General features: G+C 35.9%; 2 protein-coding genes across 2 annotated transcripts; both read left to right on the forward strand.

The window, feature by feature from the left end:
* Nucleotides 1-289: 289 nt before the first annotated feature.
* Nucleotides 290-1,641, forward strand: LOC110382466 (uncharacterized). Its single transcript, XM_021343071.3, has one exon. The coding sequence runs from the start codon at nucleotides 371-373 to the stop codon at nucleotides 1,583-1,585; it is 1,215 nt and encodes a 404-aa protein (XP_021198746.3). The 5' UTR covers nucleotides 290-370; the 3' UTR covers nucleotides 1,586-1,641.
* A 624-nt stretch (nucleotides 1,642-2,265) lies between these two features.
* On the forward strand, nucleotides 2,266-18,358 carry LOC110382465 (uncharacterized). The gene is made up of 5 exons (XM_064042994.1): nucleotides 2,266-2,502; nucleotides 10,297-10,382; nucleotides 12,878-13,054; nucleotides 13,836-13,950; nucleotides 14,965-18,358. The coding sequence occupies exons 2-5, from the start codon at nucleotides 10,307-10,309 to the stop codon at nucleotides 15,086-15,088; spliced, it is 492 nt and encodes a 163-aa protein (XP_063899064.1). The 5' UTR covers nucleotides 2,266-2,502; nucleotides 10,297-10,306; the 3' UTR covers nucleotides 15,089-18,358.
* Nucleotides 18,359-19,631: the final 1,273 nt, after the last annotated feature.

The following is a 19,631-nucleotide window of genomic DNA, read 5'->3' on the forward strand; positions in this document are numbered from 1 at the left end:
TTGGAAACGTTTGCTTAGATGCAAATGATGCTGACCTCTTCAATCAAACTCCCCCGTGCAGGTGGCGTCCTAGTCCCCTTCAGAGCTACGCGTCAAGACTTTTTTACGCTTAAAAACTATAAATGTAGACACTAAGCACATTTTCAAGCTGGTATAGAATTTTGATCAGGGAAACGCGGAGGCATTTGGGAGCCCTCCGAAACCGGAAGCCCGGAGCCCGCGTTGATTTTTCATTTTTTTTGTCACTTGGCAACATTTCAACGTTCATTTGACATTGACGTATCACCAAACGTCATTCAAGTTTGAACATGTCAATTGTCAAAATTTATCAATATTTATCGAGAAAAGAGTAAACTTTATATAATTTACCATGCAGAGACATAAAAACAACTTGTTTTTAGACAAATTTAGCCTCTTAAACTCACAGGAAAACAGTGAAGACATAAAGTGGTCATCCAGTTCATCCAGTGACTATGAAAACACATCGTTTAGTAACAAATTGTGTAACAACAACAAGACATGCAGTAAGAAGCGAAAACGTAAGAAAAAAGTGCCAAAAAACATGTCGAACTTGGATATTACTATCGTAGACTCTTGTAATGATCGTAAAAAAGAGTGCTTTAGAGAGAAATCACCGATTTTAGTAACGAAAAGTGTTGAAAGTCCTGTATCTCCTATACTTATGTCATCATGCAAATTCCCGCGAAACAGACCAACTTCCCCGATACTCACTCAAAAGAGTTTACACCAAAGAAGTCCTATATTAATGCCAAGGAATACTTCTCCCAAATATTCAATTAAAGTGAGAAAAAAACTAGATTATAAAGAATATAACGGCAAGAAACATGAATTTAAATCAATCGACAGCAACCAAGAAGCGTTTGGTGATGATAAGATTCTAAATATAAAAACAGAATTACAATCATTTGATAATAGTCTAGAAATAAACACTGCAGCATCAGACAAAAGTGAATCATCATTGCAAGCAAAATTAAAACTAATAAAAAGCGTTAAGAATTATTTTGACAGCCATTTCAGCTCTGAAAATACATCACAGAATATCAGTGACACACCCACTCCTGAAGAATCTAGTAGGAATGAAAGTATAGAGATTTTAACGTGTAAAACACAAGTACCTAACTTACAAATTATAAAACAAGATAGTACAAGCAACTCTGATACTTCAATATACATGCAGAAAAATAAGAAAATCAAATACAAAAAAGGTGGACTAGCACACAGGTTGAATGCCCTTTTAAAAAAGCAGCAAGCGCACGTTTCTCTATGGCAACACGAAAGATTTTTGGCGGGAACCTCAAACTTTGTAATTCCAAAAGGAGAACATGCTGTGTTCTTTATTCAAAATATAGATTTCAAATATGGTTGCTATCTGCTAAATGCTTTCGATGTAAAAGATGAGAAATATGCAATTTTTATTAATAGTTCTTATGTTAATAATAATATTATAGCTGACGCAGTTCTTAAATTGTATGAGCCTTATAAAATTTTAACTTTTGATGATAAAGATTTTAATGTTATTATAAATGTTAGTAAATTTGAATGTTTTGACTTAAAAAACAGCTAGAAGCCTTTGTACTGCCCAATGTATTAAATTTTAGTCTATAGGTACTATACTATGTTCATTTGCTACCTCATTTTTACAAAAATAAAGAAATAAACATGTAAATAAAATTGTTTAAAATGTGTTCATTCATTTATTCTATTTATCATTAAGTGCTGTCATCACACTAATATATTGCGGTTGTTTTTCTATCTCGCAGAAAACGACTACTGAACGTATTTTGATGAAACTTAACATCAAGTGTATTCCCAGTCTAAATATGGTAGCCTCTCACTGCCAACTGGGAACTTATGACTCCCACTAGGTACCTTCTTATTATTACGTTAGTTTCAATGAAATCTAAAGGCGGGTTCTCAATGTTTCATTTTAATAAATTCACATTAAAAAAAAAGATAAAAAATGAGTATGCTAAAGATACCTTTATTTTCATAAACAAGAATGGAACGCATTTTGACATTAGATATTCGTTTACAAAGAATGTTTGATTGCTACCATGAATCTTTGCAAACTTTATTTATTTATTAAAAAATATCTACATTAAAAAACAAAATAGTCGTACCTACAAAAAACATTTCAAATATTAATCCATTCAAAATACTATCATAAAAGAAATATTTTTTACCCCATAATTTTTCCACCAAATACAACAAAATAATTTGACCTAGTAACACCGTTTTCAGTGCTGAAAATCAGTCAATAACGCGTACAGATAGGAAACTCGCGTCCCGGTCGTTCCTAAACCAACTAAACGCAAATTAGACACGAAAAAACGTGTTTTTGTACCAAAATTAACATTAATTTTTAAGTACAAGCTTTCCTACTATTAAAATGGCACTAATTTTAAATATTACTTTTTGATTTCAATAGGATTTTTACGAAAGAGTGTTATTGATTGCGCTGCGTATATAGTTACTATTTTGGTAAGTTTAGCTTATTAAAAGCTCTGTACCATAAACATTGGAGTATATTTGCTGTTTGTTGAGTAAATCATATTTATTTACTCTTGAAATACGTTTGGTTTACGTTATTATATAATTTAAGTGTTCTATACAAATGAATACAGGTATTAACTAAGTATTGGTAGCTTACAGGACTCGATAAAATTTTTAAATAGATTCTGAAAGATTGGTATCCTTTTAGAATTTAAGATACCTACGATTAAATAATCTATAGGTCCTAATACTATACCTATATTTTTTTGGTGGAACGCGTAAATCTCAAGAACTACTGGACCTATTTGTAAAATTATATATCAGTGTTATATAGCGAAGTTATCAGGGATAGGTGGTGAGCTCTTTTTTATCCGTGTGCGCGGAGTAGTTTTACAAGACGTAAGTTGATTGCTAGCGGAAGCTTAGTCCATTCTTACTAGGTATATTAAATTCTTACTTCACTACATAGGTAGTATAAAACAAAGTCGCTTTTTCTGTCCCTAAGTATGTCCCCTTGTACGCTTAAATCTTAAAAACTACGCAACGGATTTTTATGAGTTTTTTTTTAGTAGGTAGAGTGATTAAAGAGGAATGTTTATATGTGTATAATAACATACATTAAATAGTAGGGAAGTACCTACTGTTATCCCGTGCGAAGCCGGAGCGGGTCGCTAGTATTATAATAAAGTGGAATCATTATTTGTTTATGCCTAAAAGATCCGAAAATACTGAACCGATTTGAATTATATTTTATTCCGGTACGGGACGCGAGTGAAACCGTGTAAGACGGCTAGTTGCGTATATTATGAGATAATTTAAACATTTGAGTTCATTACATAAAATATTATATTACCTACAATAAACTTATTCAAAAGTAGATTGAATAACAAATAAATATTCCTTCTTCCAAAAATCTAGGTAACGAGGTATATTACGGAGCTCGTAAAATCAAGAGCTTAGGTTTAACCCCTCTGCTCGACAAGATTTTGACATATGACTTTACCGTTGATTCGGCGGGAATTTTGAATCGCGACATGGATGTCAAAAATTTGTACTAACTTTCAACACATTAATTCTAAGTCCGTAATGCCTGATCAGAAGTATTTTAACTATAACTTTAGAGCTCACTTATTTGACAACAACGTGCAAAGGTCGAATGGAGTCAGTTAATTCAGAAAAAGATAATAATTACGGTGTTTTTAAGTCTATCGAAAAGTTAGGCATTTCAAATTTGGTGAAAACTTACCAATAAATAATCGCATCACTTTCTCAAACACAACACAAACGTCATATTTATAACATTTTCAATCCGTTGCAATACATTTCGTGCACTTATTTATGTTCAATAACTAAAAAATCAGCACATAAAATACACAATAAAAATGAACAATTTACAAGATCAAAAAGAAGTAGAGTTTGGAATGGAGTATTTTTATTTTTTTTAATCAGCGGTGTGCATTCGATACCTAAATCGGATATTTATTATAAATAATCGAATACCAATTTTTTATATACCTATTTTTTAATAGCAACTTACTTCAATTTTATTTATTAATTTTAAATTATAGGTTCAATTTGTTTTTGTTGTTAAGAAAAAAGATATTTCAGTTTTATGAAAGTTTTTAGCATTAAATTTTTATATTTATTTTGGTGTTGCGTCATTCGTAATAATTTTTAACTTTAATTGAATTTTTATTACCTATTACGGAATTTTAATTTATTCTTATATTATTTCTCAACAATTCTAAGATTTTTGTTTCGGCGGAGGGTAAGCCTGGTGTTCTGAAATATAATGCAATTTGTAACTACCAAAGTAATGTATCTACTTATTTGATGATGAGAAACAATAATAATAATTGATTGATTTTAAAGTCACCAAATATTTTTTACCGAATCCCAAAAAGGAGGTGGTTCTCAATTTGGATGTTTGTTTTTGGTCGAAAGGGTAATATTTGTTATTAGGTCCAGGATCTGATGATGGAAACCTTGAGAAATCGAGGGCAACTCTCGAAAATTGTAAGCATAGCTAAGGTTATAACTTGACACTCAGATGTATGTCTGATAACACTATGAAACAGTAAAGGTTTGGAGCTGACCTGATGATGGAGACCAGAGAAGATCGAGGGAACTCGACAACCGAACTTCTCTCGTCTCCATCTCCTTCACTGTTGCAGAGGCCTCGTAAATACGAATAATATAAGCACAAACACGAGAAAGTTTAAATATTCAGTTGTCGAGTTCCCTCGACCTTCACTGCTCTCCATCATCAGGTCAGCTCAAAGCCTTCACTGTTAAATAGTGCTACCAGGCAAACACCTGAGTGATAAGATTTCAACCTATGTCTTTCTGCAACTTTCGAAAGTCGCCCTCGATTTCTCAAGGTTCCATCATCAGATCCTGACCTGATGATAATGGGACCACCTCGGAAGTATACGCTATCAAACAAAAAAAGAATCATCAAAGTCGATAAATAAATGGCTGAGTAATCGCGTAACAAACATACAAAAAAAACGGTCGAATTGAGAACCTCCGCTTTTTGGGAAGTCGGTTAAAAATAAGTCGGCGGCGGCCATCTTTCCATCTTGGACCAGCTTTCGATGAACAGCGAACTATTTGCCCTTTCAAACAATAAACTCGTCATAAAATTTTGCGATAACTACACCTAACTACGGCTCTCGTCAAATTGCTTTGCCGCTCAGTTAAAAAGTTGGAAGTAACGAATCGCCATTAAGTTTGGCAGGTCTACAGGAATCCTGCACATAAAACACCCGAAGAAATAAATAAGTCTTCATTTGCCGTCTTCAGAAACTCTAAAAACCGAACATTTTTTTTATTCCGTCTACAACGTATTTTCTACCACTGATTTTCTAGCATTTTTTTCAAAATAAATTAAGTCATTTTACTTTTCCTAATTTATTTTCAGATTATGGTAAGTATACAAAAGTGCAATTTAGTAATATTATAATATCAAATAATATAAAATTATTAAATCGATTCTTTATTTTAACGATTCGGATCATTCGATGCAAAACTTCTATCACCGTCGCCATCTTGTCTATGCGTCTTCAAATTTAAAAAAACAACTAATGTAAACAAACATGGCGAGTTCGATCAGAATTCCCGGTAATTACGATTGGATTTTAAAAAGGTATATTTCTAACGGGATGCTAAATATGAAAGGTTTGAATGCGTAAAAATAATTTAAATTTATTTAGTTATTTTATTTAGTACTCACAAATGTGGTTTGATTGGAAACAAAATAAATATGAGCGTAAATAATTAGGAAAGTGTTTGACTGATTCTTAGACCCCAATTGGGGTCTCAACCGAGCTTACGGTGACATTGATGTTCAGACCCCGATTGGGGTCCGCTACGGATTTGACGGTTAAATTCATGATTTTAACCGATTTAGAAAAAGAAGGTTCTCAATTAGAATTTGATTGTCTGTGCTAGGAGCTCGTGGCACAATTGAGACACCCATAGTAGATGAATTATACTTTTTATTAAATAAAGTATTTTAAGAACAATTCTAATTTTACATGATTCAAGTAACAGCCGCACGGGTCGATCAGTCGTGAGGTTAAGCAACGCTCTGCGCGGTCGGTCATTGGATGGGTGACTATCTTATCATGACGAGTTCCTCCGTGTTTCGGTTACACGTTTCACACACGTAACACGTTAAACTGCAGGTCCCGGCTGTCATTTGAACATCTTTGGCAGTCGTTACGGGTAATCAAAAACCAGAAAGTCTAACAACCAGTTTTACTAATCACAGTTATCTGGTTGCCATGGTAACAGGGTTGAGGAAGTCATATAGGCAGTCTCTCCTTGTAAAGCACTGGTACTCAGCTGCACCCGGTTAGACTGAAAGCCGACCCCAACATAGTTGAGAAAAGGCTCGAGAGATGAAGTATAGAATCACTAATTAGGTAGATATACTATCACTTGTCAAGTTATCGTATTCTGTGGAACTTCTAAAGGTCAACAGAATCACATATAGGGTTATCTACGTCATGTGTGAACATGTGTTTCTAAGTACCTATCCGATATTTTTGAAATATTACAAAAAAATAAACGATAAATTAAAGTTTTTGTTTTTAAAACCCGCGTCTAGAAGGTACCTACTTCGTCCCTGCAGTAGCTTTCCAACTGTGAAATAACTTATCAAATTGGTTCTGGGGCCCGATTCTGCTAAGTTAATAATGTAAAAATTGTATAGAAATTGAATAGCAGATTTAACCATATCGGGCATTTAGCTACTAATATAAGACCAATCGTATCCCAATGACATTCGATTGGTTTGCGATTGGTCTGTCATTTGGTCTACAATCACATTGAAATCGTAAATCATTTGCAGACAATATGATTCATTATTGAATCACAAAAACAGATAAAAACGTTTATTTAAAAGAAAAATAGCGGAATGCCACATACACTTCAATCCTAATTGAGTCGTGGTTGGATCTCAGTCGGATGTGAATCGTATGTCGCTTAAGTAAAATAGCAGAATCGTGCCCCTGTAGTTTCGGAGTCTTTAGGGTAGCTAATTTCTGTATTACCTACTCGAGGATAGCGCGTAGCTTCTCAACAGTGAAACTTTTCCGTGAACTCGGATAAAAGTAGTCTAAACTGCTTACAGCCTACATCGATAAATAAAATTGCCTATCTAACACTAAAATAATTTTACAAATCAGATCAGTACTTCCTGAGATTACCGCGTTCAAACAAACAAACCTCTTCACCAATATAATATTAGCATAGATTCCCATACATTTGATTCCAGAAAATACAGTGATGAATGATTCATAATCGCTTGTAATACTTACAAGATATTCTTCAAAAGTGATACATACTAGATTTCAAAGAGATGCCGTGTTTCAAAATAACATGAACTGACGTTGATAGGAATAAACATTTTACTACTTCGAATTTTCATGGAGAGCGAAATGACTAGCGGAGATGTCATAACGGAAAATCTCCTAAGAAAGTAGCGCGACAACATGCGGGTGCGAGGGGGACGAGGAACGTTACTAACTCCGCCCTTTTTAATAAGCCCAAAAATCGTTGACAGATGTCTCTTCTTCCTCCTGCCCTGTTCCCAATTTTATTTGGGGTCGGCGCAATATGTCATCTTCTTCCATTTTCCCCTGTCACTCACTCCCTTCCTATTCATGTCATCTTTCAGGCAATCTATCCATCTTTTCTTAGGTCTTCCTCTTCCTCTCCATCCATCTACATTCATACTTAGTACACACTTTGTTGCATGCGTATCATCCCTCCTCATTGCATGCGTTGACAGATGTCTTAAGGCACCTAAATCCTTCGTTAGTTTACTTGTAACTGAGCGTTTTGTTCATATCCACCGTATGTATTTTTTTTAATGACATCAAATATCATCAAATGCCCCCTCCCGCTGTGGGTTACGCGCGGTGATGGAGTGTCAGACTCTTACTGACTAAACACCGTCGTGTTCCGTCGTAGGCCTTTTATGTAGCAGGGCCGCGGTAACTCGCGCGAACAATCCCGCAGCACCGTGTGTATTTGACCTACAAGAAGGCGCCAGACCTACCTGCCTTATGGTATCTCCGCTCTTTCCTTACTCTGTTATTTCAGTTGAAATCTAGTTATTTGGGTTTTATCCAACAGTTCTAGTTTCTGTACTATTTGGCAATGAAGTTATGGATTTACATAGAAGTACCTACTTGATTTTATTAGGTAGTTCGGTTTGATATTTCAAGAATCAAGAATTACTTTTGTATATTAGAAGTAGTACGGACTTTGAACCGCGTAAGTAATATCAGAATCGACCGCGCTGAACGCAATGAACTTTAACGAATTTTTGATTCTTTTACATTGAATCTTCGCACATTTTCGTGAGCCAAATAGTTCGAATCTGAAAGGACCCCTAAATTGGCAGATGGATTCGTAAAATATCGTAAGATTCCACGTGGTTGAATAGCTACGTATGATAGGTTTACGGCCGCTCCCAATATCCTATCTATTGTTTTATCTAATTATTATTTTGCTTATCTACTAGCTAGAGATAGGAATTTAACATTACTTGTAAGGGGCTAATTTCAAAATTCTATCTCATCATCATCATCATCTCCCGAGCCTTTTTCCCAACTATATTGGGGTCGGCCTCCAGTCTAACCGGATGCAGTTCAGTACCAGTGTTTTACAAGGAGCCACTGCCTATCTGACCTCCTCAACACAGTCAAAATTCTATCTATAGCAAATCTTCAGATAAATAGATTATTAGGCACGGCCGTTAAAAGGCAAGTTTTGTATTGCATAGTGATTGCATACAGTCAATGCGCGTGCTTTCGGCAGTTGCATTCGGCTGGCTTCCAATTTGCACTTTTAATCAAAATAGAAACGATTTCTTACGCATTCATTACGTATGACGACGTACGCGACACAATTTGTACGAAGATAATGTAAGAATCCAATCTTCAGCCAATTGCAAATCAATGGATACTTAACGCGAAACGAATTCCAATAAAGATTGAGTATTGATAGATCCGTTATTGAAATCCACAGTACCTAAGTCTATCTATTCACAATACCCACCTGTCGTTTCTTTGGTCTACTTCTATACCTAAATCCGGATTGTCGTCCCATCGCGCTATGAGAGTGAAGGAATAGTGAGTGCACCTGTGTCCAAGCAAATGCTCGTGCACTATAATATGTCCTGCGCAGCTGGCTGATCTCCTTAAATGAGAACAGCCGTCGTGGCCGAAATCGGCCGTGGACGCCATCATCATCATACCTAAATCCGTTATATAAATCATAAAGAAAAAATATTTATTCATGTTTGATTAAGTCATTAATTTTCACCCAACTGCGTTAAGAAGAGTTATGTGTTTCACTATCTTGTGATCGATCAATAGATTCCGTTGCTTTCAAAATTTTGCGTGGGCTTGTAGATATTCCACGAAACGTTATAAGTAAAACATTAATCAATAATTTAGTTGTTTAATGTTCGGTAATGTGTTTACGAAGCTGTCTGACCGCCATTTAAAAGTCTATTGTCGATGCCGCTGTCCATTAGCGGGTTGTCTATGGTATCGAATGTTGCTTAAAAAAAGTTATATGTGGCCTTCAGCCGCTGTATGTACTTTTTTACTAGTTAGTTAGTTAGTTACAGCCTTTTTATCGTCCCACTGCTGGGCACAGGCCTCCTCTCACACGGAGAAGGATTGAGCATTAATCACCACGCTTGCTCAATGCGGGTTGGTGATTTCAGACTATGTAGTCCAGGTTTCCTCAAGATGTTTTCCTTCACCTTTTTATCAGCCATTGGTGCCTAAGATATACTTAGAAAGTACATACAAACTTAGAAAAGTTGCATTGGTACTTGCCTGACCTGGATTCGAACCCGCGCCCTCATACTCGAGAGGTTGGTTCTTTGCCCACTAGGCCACCACGACTTTTTTACTAGATTGCTAAAAAATATTATAAATATGTATAAATTAATTTGTAGCTCACAGTAAATTCTCAAAGTTCACTCACTGGTATCCTTAGGAAACTATATTCTCCACGGTACCCTTCGCCTAGCTAGAAAGCCTTTCTCGATAAATGGGCTCGATAAATTAACACTGAAAAAAATAAAACTAATCGGTGCGGTAGTAACCGAGTTTTTTTGTCTTTAATATAAAACTAGCTGTTCCACGCGGCTTTACTCGCTTCCCGGGGAAACCTCTTCCCGTACCCCCGGTTAAAAGCGTGTACCTACCTTTATAATATAGTTATGTTTTAACAAATCTTTTTCTTTTCCAGATTCAGAATAATGGAGAAGATTCTGGAATGCAACCGAAATAATATTTTGATAGCCATTTTTATTACACTATGCTGGTCACCCACAGGTAAGCTATCTATATTTATGACAAAATTCTACCATAAGGCTGTCCGGCCACGTCCGATAAATCGGTGACCAATATTTTGTAGGAGAAAAATAGAAAACATAGTCATAGTAGAAAGTGACTACAAAAAATCTGACCGATTGTCGGGCGCGATTCTGCAAATTTTGCTTAAGCGACATACGATTCACATCCGACTGAGATCCAATCACGACTCAATTACGATTGAAGCTTATGTGGCATTCTCTGTGATTCAATAATGAATCATATTGTCTGCAAATGATTTACGATTGCAATATGATTGTAGAGCAAACTGCCGTACCTATAGACCAAATGGCGGATCAATCCCAACCAATGGAATGTCGTTGGAATACAATTGGTCTTGATAGCAGAATGCCCGCTAAAGTTAGAACTGCTATTGCGATTCAATTTTGACATTATTAACGTAACAGAATCGAGCCCCTGTCCTACGAAAAGTCAGACCACACGCAAAGTCACGCAAAGCAGCACCTTTTAATCAGTCATTGGTGTCCAAGATATACTTAGAAAGTACATACAAACTTAGAAAAGTTGCATTGGTACTTGCCTGACTTGGAATCTAACACACACTTATATTAAACTTGAGAGATTGGTCCTTAAGTAGAGCCTGCCAGGGCTGCGGAATTGTACGAAAGAGTTACCGCGGCCCTGGTACATAAAGGTCTTAAGAAGGAACATGGTGGGTTTAGTCCGTTAGAGTCTGACACTCCCTCACGCTGCACCCACAGCGGTAGGAGTCATTTGATGATTTCCCCCAAAAAATGAGGTTGGGGATCTACCTACTCACTAGGTCATCATATCTTTTGGCCTTCATTTTTATAGCTATAGAGTAAATAATTAATCAATGGAGTGCATATATATATTCATATTTATGTCAATTGCGTCGTAAAACTAAAAATATCTTAGTGCCAATCATTTCTGCCCTCGGAGCGCGTCGACTCTGTAAAGGTAATTTGGTAACTATTCCCCGCGGTTTCACTCATTTAACTTTCAGCACACATACAAAAAGTAGATCTGCTCTCTCAGGGTTTAGACTATCTGGGTACCCATTTAAATCGGTGCGATAATTATGGAGAGTTTTATCAAAATCTTTGCACCTACCACAGCTATTTCTCCACCACCCAAAGGTAGACTGGCAGAAAACGCTTATGGCGTTAAGTCCGCCTTGTACGAAATGTGCAGAAGCATTAAATAAATAAAATACAGATAAGCAGATTAATATTATACAATTACTTTCGCATTAAAGTAAGCCACAAGTACATAGGTTTATATAGATACAGGAAACCTCCCTTTCTTTTTAAGTCGGGTAAAACCGTTTTCTCTGGCAACATTACCCGCTCTCTTTTGTAGGTATTATTTACAAACAAACTACCCACATACATTAATATTTTATTAGTGATTAATGTGTAGTTATATCTGCAAAACATCAACTTTTCAGTTTTGACGTTTACAAGGTAGAGAAAATAAATATTTTTTCTTTTTAAGCCAGTTTCAAAAAGGAGGAGGTTCTTTGTTTGGCTGTAGTTTCTTATTATATAGCAACGGAGTAAAATTAATTCGAAAGTTTTAATGATGATGCAGGAAAGGATATTTGGTGATGAGGGTTGCCCGGGTAACTGGGTTGAGGTGGTAGTTGCCCCATGTGGCACACTGGTACTCAGCTGCATCCTGATTAGTCTGTAAGCCGATCCTAACATATTTTAGAAAAAGGCTAGGCACATACCATATTTTAGAAAAATTGCTCTCCTACTTTTATTACTAGCTTCCGCCAACGTGCATCGCGCAGCCGTATAAAAAACCTATCTCGATAAATGGGCTTTTACATCTAACACTGAAAGAATTTTTCAAATAGGACTAGTATTTCTTGAGGTTGTCGACTTAACAAACGACCAACTCTGTCTAATTCTTAACTTTATTATAGTTATCGGCACGAATCTTGAGCTCAGACCTACAGACGTGATTTATTAGCAAAGAACCAATCCCGAGTGACGGCTATGACGCGATGCACTGCGGGCCAATCACCGCTTTAGCCCGCCCTCGCGCCTCACTGCATACCACAAAAGGGACCCAATAAATTACTTCTGCGCAGGTGAAGGTCAGAGCTCAAGATTCGTGCCGATAACGATAACAGACGACCTCAATGGCGCAATGGTCACCATGCCAGACTGCCGAAGCACAGGTCCCGGGTTCGATTCCCTGTTCGGTCGACATTTGTGTGATGAGCATGCTTGTTGGCCGTGGTCTGGGTGTTACAATATGAATTTATGAATATGTATATGTGTAGCTATATGTAGTTTATCAGTTGTGTTAGCACCCATAACACAAGTTAATTAATAACTTACCATGGGGCTAACCGACCGTGTGTGAAAAGGTGTCTTACATTACATTATAACTATAATGAACCTAGATTATTTAAGAAAGAAAACCTTTCAATTTGACATAACCTTTTCAATTTGTTACAGGCAACGCCATAGACTGCTTCAAATGCGTCTCAATGAACGGTCGGTTCCCGGCGTGCGACGATCCGTTTCACAACAACCACAGTCTTCAGATGCTGGAGTCGCCCTGCATGGGGGGACGGAAGGGGAGGGACGGCCTGTTCCCCGCTACTTCTTGTATTAAAATCGCTGGGGTTTTTGGTGAGGGAACTTTTGATTATACTTACAGCCAGTTTCTTCATCAAAAGTTAAAGCCAAAGTAAAAGTCAAAGTAATGTCTAAAGTAAAAGTAACGGTCAAATTCAATTTCTCTATTAGTTTTGCTGTCACTTTAGCCTTGAAAAAACGTATTTGACCGTTACTTTTACTTTAGTTAACTTTTGATGAAGAAACTGGCCGATAGTATAAATTAAGTTAAGAGTTACCTAGTATAAATTAAGTTAAGAATTAAAAAAGATCGAGCATGTAGATAAAAGTAGTCTGCAGGAACCTACCTATCTGCATACCTACTACTTAAGCCCAAGTCCACCGACATCATAAACGTCAACTTTACTTTTTCTTACGTTTACTATATTCTTATAATTTTTCACATTCATGTAAACGAAAAAATAACGTTTATGTTTTCGAGGAAAATGGGCTTTATTCTTTCGTCTCAGTTGGTTAGTTTTTTAAAGCCCTCGAAAAAACAACTCAATGTCTTTCCACAACGAAATTCTTAATAAGTACTCGTATTGTGTCCCACTGATACCTAAAAAAGTTAGCGCGCAGAGACTTGCGCAATGTTAAGTGACGACAAAACGTTTGGAAAGAACTATCAACTATACCATGTTTGATAATGTACATTGTACAATTCATAGATGTTGTACTTTACTTTGAATCATCATCATCATCAGCCTATCGCAGATAAGCTGAATAAGCTTCAAAAATGTAATAATGCCCTTGTATAGGTATTGAAATATGTAATGCCTTTGTATCGTTTCAGATGACACCGGCGAGACGATAACAGTCCGCGGCTGCGGGTTAGACTCCGGCACGGCGACCACCGACACCGAGATCATAAGGATGTCACATTGCGGACGATTCTATTATGATGACAGGTAAATATGTGTGTATATGTATATGGTGAAGCTGTCCGCCCACATCAGATAACACTGGTCTACAAATCATTATAATTGTTTTGGTGCAACGGGGAAATATACAATTTCTTGTAGAATATTTGATACGTAATCGAAATCTAGAACATAAAGTTGCACTAGCACGTCGGGATTTAGAGATATACCCCTCCTAATGTACCAAAAACGCGTTTTTTTTTAAATGTTGTTGACCAGTGTAATCGGTGACCGATTTTTTGTAGGAGAAAAATAGAACACAATAAGCACACGTCGCGTCCTACATACGTTGAACAGAAGATCCTACTCAGATAGTCCTACATAAAATCGGCCAGATTATCTGTTCTACAAAAAGTGTGATGTGGGTGACAAAAAATTGGAAGAGAGTAGGTAGGATTTCATCCTGCATCCATGCCTCGATTTAGGGTCCATTCAAACAGACCGGCTCGGAGAGTATCGGCGCGCATTTTTCTTTTCACACAGACCGGAGCCGATCAGCTGCGCGAGCATTAAAGAGCATGCAAACGGAGCCAAACGTCAAGAAAAGTACACGATCGGAGCCGGTCGGCTCCTCTTATTATTTTACACCGAGCGCCTTCGAGCATTCTTAGTGACAAAAGCAGTGCGCATGCAAAAATAAACCTTACTACAAATACTAAGTACTCAATTTTCAAGGTGTTAAGAATTTGCTCTCATCTCCGAGCCGGTCTGTCTGAACGGAGCCTATAATGTCTCGCGGAATGAACACTAAATATCTTTCCGAACATTTAGGCCCGGTTACATTGGTTACCAATAAAATATCAATATGTTATTTGATAGTTAATGCTATTTGCCAAATAAAGGCTGCTTGTAATTTCTGTCTAGCATTACTATCCCTGTGAAACCAAAAGTTATAGATTATCTCTCAGGTATCTAATCTAGTTATTATACTGAAAGTCGACCCCAACATCTTGAGAAAAAGCTTAACCAATATATATGTATATATTTTTTTTCAATTTTCAGATACGTCCACGGTTGCCTACAAAGTTGCAACGATGCAGACGCCTGTAACAACGCTGAAAATATTCGCACAAACTTACCAATACTAGCTATTATATACCACGCATATAAGTTATTTTCTAGCTAACAGATCTCAAGTATAAAACATACTATATAATAAATAAATATATCGCTACCGTAGATATACATATGTGTATAATTTCTAAGTCAGTTGCACCATTTAACTATAACGATAACCAAACCATAACCAGTCGTATACTTGCCGCGCATTGCTCACATCGACGATTTGACAACTGGGACCCGATTCTCCTAAGTTAATAATGTCAAAATTGAATCGCAATAGCAGTTTTAACCTTAGCGGGCATTCTGCTACTAATATAAGACCAATAACCAAACCTTCGATTGGTTTGCGATTGGACTGCCATTTGGTCTATACCAGTGGTTCTTAACCTTTTTGACATGAGGGACCACTTTGACTAAAGTTTGTCTTGCCGGGGACCACCTCATCGGTTTACCTAAATTAGTACTCATTTCTTTATTAATTATTAAAAAAAAAACTGAATTTTTGGGTCAGTTCTACTCAAAGCTAAACGCATGTCGGCAGTTGTGTAGGTAAGCAAATGCAAATAAAGAAAAACTTGACTATGTAGTTTCCAAATGCGCGAGCGAAGCGAGCGCGAAATTTTTATCGGACTTCAACCAAATATTACGCAAAATTTAGCCCAAACGTACTTAACTTTTTGTTTGTTGACAAATGCAAAAATAAGGGCATACAATTTCTGAATACGCGAGCGAAGCGAGCGCGAAACTTTAATTATTTTTTAAGACTCAAAACCAAAATTACGGAAAATGTGGCCCAAACATACATTTTCATGAATGGGGGGGACTAGGTACGACGACACACCCGATATACGTCCATGCGAAAACCCCCGCTCGCAATTATAAGTCGATAAAAATTAAGTTAGATAACGTATAGCAAAGTTGCGAAGCAAAGCGGACCACTTGGAATGCCTCCAGGGACCACCAGTGGTCCGCGGACCACCGGTTAAGAACCACTGGTCTATACGGTAGTTTGCTCTACAATCATATTGCAATCGTAAATCATTTGCAGACAATATGATTTATAATTGAATCACAGAAACGGATAAAAACGTTTATTTAAAAGAAAAAATAGCGGAATGCCACATACGCTTCAATCGTAATTGAGTCGGGATTGGATCTCAGTCGGATGTGAATCGTATGTCGCTTAAGTAAAATTAGGAGAATTGGGTCCCTGAAAATAGTTCGGTTATCGTTATAGTTAAATGGTGAAACTTACTGGTAGTTAAGCATAGTTATATTTTAAGTTACGCCGGATTATGAATGAAAATAAATTAAGTAACTTATTTATACTTTTTTAAGGCATTAATACTTTGGTGTATTTGTTTAAGAATGAAGAATTGTTTTCTGCGATTTATATAAATGAATAAATAAAAAATAATGTATTACCTAACCTAAAGGAAGCGAGTAGGCCATATTGGCACATTTTTGAAATCAGCACAAATATCACATTTTCAAAATTACTGTTGAAGCAACCGCATTAAAATACATTCATACATCTTGCACTTTCACATTCTGCCTTTAATAACGCCTTTTTATCGACTGGGTGAAGTCGGAGGACTAATATTACATATATACGGGGGTCTGAGGCACTTTCTGGAAACCCTATTTGGCCTACAAATACCTAATAAGGTTACCAGCCCTAGTCTTTTCACAAAAAAGGTTTTTTGGTATGTCTTATCTTTCCATGGGTTTCGAAAAGTAATTTCAATTTCATAAAAATGTTGTCACAAACACGTGAAAAAATACTAAGTCATCATTTGTAAATACAATATTTATAACATTAATTGTCCATTACGACTGTAAAATGTTATAAGAAACATTTTGTAACATGTCATTTAGGTCAATTCAATATCTGCATGTTTAGCACACACATATCGAAACTTAGCAAAATATGTTCTCAGCAATTATTTACCTAATTTCATTAAAGAATTGTACCAAGTACTTACTTAAAAAATATTAATATCTTGTACTCGACTTTAACTGGCCTATATTTATTTAATGGGAATCGCATCAGTGTTCAAAATTACCAAACACTAGCTTCCGCCCGCGGTTTCATCTGCGTCCTAAGTGAAATATTTTTCATACATGGTTAAAATGTAGCCCATATGTCATTCTGATATGTCAGCAAGTTTCACCAAATTCATACAGTAGGTAGTTATTGCGTTAAAGTGTAACAAACATACATGAGCACATCTATACATTCTTACACACTTTCGCGTTAACCAGTAGGGTTTAAATGCAAAATACCTAACAGAACAGAACCTGTTAATATAGTCAGGGTGAATTGCACCATTTAACTATAACGATAACCAAACCATAACCAGCCGTATACTTGCCGCGCATTGCTCACATCGGCGATTTGACAAATGAAAATGGTTCGGTTATCGTTATAGTTAAATGGTGCAACTCACTGTTAGTTTGAATACGTGACAGGTTGATCCTAAAGATTTCACATTTTATAAGTTCAAATTATTATTAAATATTCTGTAGATAATACTTATGTTTTAGATTTGACGCCGTAATGTCAATTGGCTTAAATTATTACTTAGTTATATCTAAATTAATAATAATTTATTAATAACATTAGCAGCGCAAAATGTTATTTGACGAGAAATCTTCAGATGAGAAAAGGTCCTATTATTTATTGAATTATGTTTTTTTTATGAACGATGTATCTAATATCATAATGACAATGTATAATTTGAGTAATCATACACCGCATACTAAACAGTCGACCGACAGTTGATGATATGTAGTATGCAAATAACAAAGATCAGGTATTTAGCCGGTATCAGACCAACTGAAAACTTGTCATGGTATGAGCATGTAATGAGGAGGGATGATACGCATGCAACAAAGTGTGTGCTAAATATGAATGTAGATGGATGGAGAGAAAGAGGAAGACCTAAGAAAAGATGGATGGATTGCCTGAAAGATGACATGAGTAGGAAGGGAGTGAGTGTCAGTATGACGAGTGACAGGGGAAAATGGAAGAGGATGACATATTGCGCCGGCTATAAATAAAATTGGGAACAGGGCAGGCAGAAGAAGAAGACCGACTAAAACTTTGATCTGAATCAAGATTTTCTTTAAAAAAAATGCTAACCATTGATTCAACTGTCGCCCGACTGTTTAGTCCGCAGTATAGGTACTTTAAGTATAAAATAATGAGTAATATATCAAAAATACATACAAGTTTATAAAGCTATCGTGTAAAAAGATTTTGTATACAGCTAAAAGCACAGATTTATGTATCAAATAAATAAATAATAAATATAAGAATGCTATAAATGAAAACGGTATTTTTATTTCAATTATAAAACCTACGTATGTGCATTTTTCAATATTTGGCATTTTCGTGAAGGTATAGAGGGGTTTTGGAAAAATTGACCTGTAGGAAAGCAGCGCATATTTGGCAGCTGTGTATAGTTCTGAATTTCTGATGACAATACAATAATATGGTACTTTCGAACTGATCTGATGATGGAGCCGGAAGATATGAATTAGAGCTTCATTGTGGTATACAGTATAATAGCTGCGTTTGGATTTGTTATGAACTACATTATAGAAGCGTGTTTTTCTAGCGTTTTTTCAACTTTAAGGTAGGTACTGATTATTTATTTCTATTTTCAAGCATTACCAGCGTTAGATCGAAGGAGAAATAAAACAAAAGCAAAATGTCAATCAAATAAGTGTTTATTTAACGAATTAATTAAATACAATAATCGTAGTGAAGTGTATTTATTTGTAATAGCATGAACAATAAACATGATTGCAAAATATTTCAAATTGAAATTTTAATAAATATACGGAATAAAAATAATGACAACCATGATTTTTCTCACAGTTTGTATGTAGTTTTCATACCAAAATACTTTTAACAATAGAAGTAAAATATATTCATTAACTACTTTAGCTTCCGTAAGCAGCAACGGTTTAACTCGCGAACCAACAAAAAGTTCTTAACAAATGTCCTATTTTTTAACACTGAAAGAATTTTTCTAGCAAATAAATAAGAAAATTAAACATGTTATATTTACAAAATATTACAAATATTTATATAAAATAAAACGTGCCCGTCATTTAAGTTCCAAATGGGTACATTAAGTACAGTTAAAATAAAATTCCTAAAACCTACTACAAATTATAAATATGACAGGTTAAGCTATACCTATAGCGCTCATTTCAAGGATGGGTGAAAAAAAAATACACACTCTATTAAGAAAAAAATATCTCATGGTATACCATAAACTAACTGTTCCACGCGGCTTCACCCGACAACGTCCCGATGAAACTTCTTCCCGTACCCGGATAAAACATAGCCCATGTTTAGCACAGATAATGTAGCTTTAAAACAGTGAAAGAATTATTTATTTATTTATCACACAATCAAATCTTCCCTCTTTATATATTGGTGTAGATAGTCTCTAAAGCAATAAATATATGTCCAGCGGGGCCCAACAGGGCCAAGGTCTGCCGGTGCTACGGGATTGTTCGCGCGTTACCTTGGCGCTGGTACATACGCGGCCTACGACGGAACACGACGGTGTTTAGTCAGTAAGAGTCTG

The sequence above is a fragment of the Helicoverpa armigera genome, chromosome 30 (genome assembly GCF_030705265.1).
Source record: "Helicoverpa armigera isolate CAAS_96S chromosome 30, ASM3070526v1, whole genome shotgun sequence".
Taxonomy (NCBI): Eukaryota; Metazoa; Arthropoda; class Insecta; order Lepidoptera; family Noctuidae; genus Helicoverpa; species Helicoverpa armigera.